We start from the raw sequence: 6,000 nt of genomic DNA, 5'->3' as shown, positions 1-6,000 counted from the left end.
CTATATCCTTTCACTTTCAATCACTTGTATTGGATTAGTGATAACAGTAGCCATCACAACAGAATGAAGATTCTATATCCACTCTATGGCAATAATTGTGAATGATTATACATCAGTATACATTTATTCATCAAAATAAATATTTATCAGCAGAGGAGCTGTCTTTCCGCAAGTAATGTCCCTCCAACTTCACCACCCAAAACTACATTACACAGCTATATATGCAGGCTGTAGAATTAAGTATTCATTCATTTTATTCTAACATTGACATTGCACCCGAGTCCTTTCAAACCACAAGAAAAAAATTGGGCTGATCAACATACAACAAGTTGTTTACATGTAAATCCTCTGTACATGTCTTTACATGATGCATCCTCTGTAAATATTAGAGGTGGTATTGGTACTGCATCCTAAGTCCTTGAATCCCGCTATAAACTCACCATTTGCATCTGCACTAACATTCATACAGTAACATTGCATGTATCCCTTACCAATCATGTTAATGCCTAATATGTATTATCAGTTGGATTATGCCGGAACTAAACAATCGATGAGGTTATAACATCGAGGTAAGTTTTTTTTGACACATTTGCAAAATACAACGGCTATCCTACGGCTGATAGAACACATTTAAACTTAATTTATATCGTACGAATTAACGAAAATTCTACCTTTCATACGTCCGAGATGAGAATGCAGACTTAACAACACATAACTGACTCGCAGTACTAGCGAATTTATTTATGGAACACAAGTTTCCTCTGAACCAGGAAATATCTTCTTAACTTTATAATCGTCCCGGGAATAAGTGGAAAAACTTATTAAAAATATCTACGCTCACGCATAATCTACACTCAATGAAACAGATGACGGGAAAATGTCTTGTAAACACGGATTACAAACAAGATGCATCTACACATTTTCAGCCTAAGTTTTCACTTTGATATATGGCTGAAAATAAGTTACGTACTACTGACATAAAGCATTAAGCAGGAGATAACGATAAATATGAAAAATATCAAAACATTTCCACAAAGACATGACATTACCTACAACTCCAATAAGTATGTTCCGAAAAGAGAATATGAGAAGCATGTAGGTACAAGACAAGGATAACTTAAATTACACGATTCAAACGTATGAATATGCATAGATATTACGTGCATGAAATAAATCTTCGTCCACAACTACAATGAAAACCCCTGCTTACACGGCAGTGAAAATACATGACATAAATTACAGCATGTGACTCCGTCGTCAACTGCGGTCTGCTGTTAAAGCGGCGGAAGCTGAGTTTCCGTTGGAAATTCTCGCCACGTAAATTGAAGTACGGAACTCTACGCCGCGGAATGTTCAAAACACGAATATTGCAATAGGAGTAATGGAGCCCCTTGCTTCAAAATGGCTTACAGAATAGCAACAATAGCGAGACCTTTCCTCTTCGCGACCGCGTAAACAGGCCTTCCGCAGGCCTTCGAAGGCATAACTGAGGCTAATCTTCCCCTATTTCAGTGGAATGCCCTCGATCTAAACAGCCAGCCAGACTCCAGAATGACTCAGCGTGCGTGTAGGTATGTATGCGTGGAATTAACGCTTCTGGTGTGAGTTTACTGCGAAGTAGGGTGCATTCAAGAAGGGGGGGGGGTTAAGTTGGATTTGGCGGACTTGGGCGGCTACAAGAGCATTCGGTGCGACGAAGGTGCCTTCTTCTGACCGTGGAAGGAAGAGAGAGCATCAAAAACTCGCCCGAAGAGAAGGGGGAGGGGAAGTGCTGGGAAGCGCTGAAGATTGGCTGTTTCTGATTGGCGGCGGAGAGGAGTTAAGTGAGGAGTTGAGGGGAAGTGGGAGTTTGCACTCGGGAGAAAAGGTGATTCCCTCTCGAGCTATTCCCCTCCACCACCACAACTACCTACCCACGGTCCAGCCGTAAAAACCGATCTTCGCCGCTCGTGCTCGCAGTTGAGTAACGCCTTCCCAAGTGACCACTACCACAAGCGGACGGATTAATAGTACCACAACCTTTCCCTGTCAACTGAGACAGCGTGGAACGCCATCAAGTTCCCACGGGGGCGTATCCCTAGTCGCTTTTAAGGGACAGGGAGCCGGTGTCGGAATAGTGTCCCTACTCGCTTGAGGGCGTCCTGACGGTTTTCTAACCACCCTACACCTAAAGACAGCATAGAATACCCTTTGGAGCTGTCGAGGGGATATTATCCCTAGTCGCTTTTAAAGGGTCCGACAGGATTGATCACAACACTGCAAGGAATACGACAGCAAAGCATATCCTACGAGCCTTAGCGGGGAAAGCATCCCTAGTCGATTTTAAGGGTCTGGAGGGATTCACAACACCACAACACATCACGACAGCAAGAAATACGCTTTGGAGGAATCTTACTCCCGTAACGGTTTTAAGGGACTCATTGTCAGTGTCCCAACGCTTGTCCCCCTTCCGTGAACCCAGTTCGCTAAGACGTACGGGTCGGAGAATTCGGACCCCCCTCCCCGACCCTCCGAGACCCCTCCGACCTCCGTGATGGGGGCCCTGATGAGCATGATATTCGGCAAGGCCCAAGTGGAGGTCTTCGTGACCACGGGAGACCGACAAGGCGCCGGCACGGACGCCAACGTGTGGCTATGCATCGTAGATGACCTGGGCAACGTAACGCCGGACGTGCTGCTGGACAATCTGCTCCAGAATGACCACGAGAGGGGTCAGACGTATTCGTATCCGATCTGGAAGCTGGGAGAGATGAAGGGCAAGGTGCACAAGGTGGTGGTGTGGAGAGACGAGGCAGGGATAGGCGACCACTGGTTCCTGGACAGGGTCGAAGTGGAGGACAGGAGGCGCAACACGAGACACGTGTTTCCGCTGCAGCGGTGGGTGAAGCCGCACGTCAGATACACGATGTACGAGCACCACTCATTCTTGCCACAACACGAACCTCAACTGGAGATGAGGAGGGAGGAACTGGAAGAGAAGAGGAAGACTTTCGAGTACGCCGCGAGGTTCAACAAAGGACCGCTACAGGTAAGATACCCCTTCTATAAAATCTTCTCAGGTTTATCGACGGGTAAGGCTCTTTAAGGCCAACGTTTCGATGAGAAACTCCCACATCATCATCAGGGCTAAGATTGACTGTCGAGTTTGGCCACGACCACCGAGAGACAAGGCCTGAGCGCTGAATCGTGACGTCACGAGTCGTAGGCGGACGGAGGGAGTGGCAAAGACTGCCATTGATAGCGCCGATTGGTGGGGAATGCGTAAGAAAACCAAACGATATGTGAACAGACATTTCTCCGGCTACAATTTTCCGTATATAATATCATATGTAATTACATGTAAATGATGTTAACAGTAAAGCCCTACCTCGGGAAACATAATTGTTTCGACTGGACCAACGCCTTCGCCGAAAAATCTTCTTTGAAGAGAAACAGCTTGCTTCCAAATGCATTCGAAACCTCGAGAATATCATTAAAAGTCTTATATTCAATAAAACATTTTTTACACATCAGTGGTTCTTATAACATAGAAGTCATAGGATATTTACATCCTTCACGGGGCTTCTATTTTTTCAGCATCGCTGCATTACACGATGATGAAATAAAAAAGTTATGTTCTTACACATGCGCAAGATTAGGATAAAACTAGATTGTGCTTCTGTTAAATTATATAGGGATTGTTTTGATTAGACCTATCTGCAAACTATAATTTCATGGCAATTTAATCACTTAATGGGGCGAATTGTAGCCTTTTAAGAAACGGTGAACTAGGATTTGCTGCTTTAAAGTACCTGGGGAAACTGTTTTGAATGGAAAAATACCATGTATTACCTGATAACACAGAAATGTAGCATATAATGTATTCAGTTGGGAAAATTATAGTTTTTCTTATTGATCCAGTTGTTGCGAATACATTTAAACATATGGACAGAGTCAAGCCTTTAGAATAATGGTCAAGAATGATGAGAAGGATGTAGATAAACTATACTCAGCCTTGGTGGATTGGTGAAGAGAGATACTGCCTTCCTATTGATGGATTTGTTTTCACTTATAATACAAACCTCATCCAGACCAACTTTTTCGAGACCAATGATGACTTGCTCAGAATATCTTTTAGAACACAGGCTGACAGAGTACTCACTGGCAAAATATGGACAATATATTTAAATGAATATAGTAAGTTCTCTACCGCGAACACATGAGCGCTAGAAGCTAAACTGCTGGAGTTATATGCAGGTTCTTCTATACATCTGCCCTTGTAGTCAAGAAAGGGTTTCAAATGAACTTCATCCATGATAAGGGTGATATAACGCTCGTGACTCTGTAATGAGATACTCGGTGCCTCACGTAAAATAGAAACCCATGCTCATTTTGCTCATTAATTGGACCAATTGTAAAAGAAGAGCAGAGCCGTTTGATAGTAACTAGATGTGGGAAAACCAAATGACCAGAATTGCGAGCAAATATATGAACTTCAGGAGATATTAAAAAAACATTGCAGCAAATACAAATATTTCACAGATGAACCTTGCTTACTTTCTTTTCTTGAACCTACTTACCTTTTTTTATGGAACAAGAGACATTTGTGATTTGATAAAGTTATTCAAAGATTGATTTGCATAGTCTTTAATTTTTCATTCTTCCAGTAGAGCTACAATATCGCTATAAATATTTATATTATTTGTGGAGTTTTTAAATTCTATCCAACACATCATAGGTACTTTTCATACATGAAATAGGCTTGAAAAAGTGGAGTGAATTTTCCTATTGCTTTCAATTCCCTTTTTCAGTGGTATACTTTGATATTATTATGAATGTATACTATTATAATGAGTAAGTAATAAGAGGTGTTGAACACTCTTCCAAATGCTTTAATATTATAGCACACGGCTTCACGACCACATCCCAAAATGCTGAATGCTTATTCATCTTCACCAGAGAATTTACGTTTCCGAAAGAGTCTAGCTTTTCTAAGCCCTATATGCTTCCTGAGTTTTCAAACTCTCAGCTAAAGCAGCTTCCACAGTAGCACTTTCAAGACGCTGTTCCCTCATTGATGGCGCAACCCTGGTCTGCTCTGAAGTGGTAAGGTACCCAGGGCAATTAGGGACGATCCTTGGCATGGCACCATCCCTCAGTTTTGGGCTGTTCAATGGTACAGCCAGCAGTTTTCTTGACTTCTCATCGAAGTAGGAGCTTTAATGAAGCACATCTTCAACCAGAAAATGCCGGATACACACCTTAAAAATGGAGATAATTTTATTGGTAGACGGAAAATCAACTGTATTTCAAGTGAAGAATACCTTCGTCTGATAAGGGTGTAGTAAACAAGATCTTAAGTCGACTTAAATAATTCGCTGTGCTTACAATGGTAGTTAGATTAACAATATTTGATCTAAAATGCAAACTTAGACATGGGCCATATTTATCTCGTTTGTAGGTAGCCCATTTATTCATCCCGAGCGTTTCACATGTTTCCATAATTTATTAACTACTGAAGAATCGTTCATTTAATACCCTCGAAGACTTTTAGATTTCGCTCTCCATACAATCGTTCTCAGATTAACACGATTAGTTAGTACATATCATCTATGTAAGAACTACTTAATGCAAAAAAATCTTCTTTTCTAAAACAGTAATACTACCCTATGCATGCGTAAACATACAAATAATGTAAAATGCCATCGTAGGCATGGGTCATATTTATTACACAAGTAGGTATCTCATTTATTCATCCCGAGTGTTTCACATGTTTCCACAATTTACTAATAACAAAACTATTCATAACACCCTCAAAAAATCAAGTTCTTCTTAATAACAACACCTTAGGACACGAGGATAAGCGCCGTATTCTATTTAGCGTTGATATTCGAGAATTTCAAAGACATTTAAGTACTATGAAATAGTTAAAACCATTAATTATTCAAGCGATAACGCAAATAATATTGAAATCAACCTGCAAATACACTCGAGAGTAGAATTGTTTCAAGAAACCATAAA

At 41.3% G+C, this 6,000-nt stretch overlaps 1 protein-coding gene across 1 annotated transcript in view; it reads left to right on the top strand.

The window, feature by feature from the left end:
- Positions 1-1,440: 1,440 nt before the first annotated feature.
- The window catches only part of LOC124162033 (polyunsaturated fatty acid 5-lipoxygenase-like), a 121,229-nt gene continuing 116,669 nt past the window's right edge, over positions 1,441-6,000 (top strand). The window contains exon 1 of the mRNA XM_046538362.1: positions 1,441-3,028. Within this exon, the coding sequence (XP_046394318.1) occupies positions 2,534-3,028 (495 nt within the window). The 5' untranslated portion in view covers positions 1,441-2,533. The remainder of the gene's footprint in view (positions 3,029-6,000) is intronic.

The sequence above is a fragment of the Ischnura elegans genome, chromosome 7 (genome assembly GCF_921293095.1).
Source record: "Ischnura elegans chromosome 7, ioIscEleg1.1, whole genome shotgun sequence".
Lineage (NCBI taxonomy): Eukaryota > Metazoa > Arthropoda > Insecta > Odonata > Coenagrionidae > Ischnura > Ischnura elegans.
This window is presented reverse-complemented; position numbering and strand designations above follow the sequence as displayed.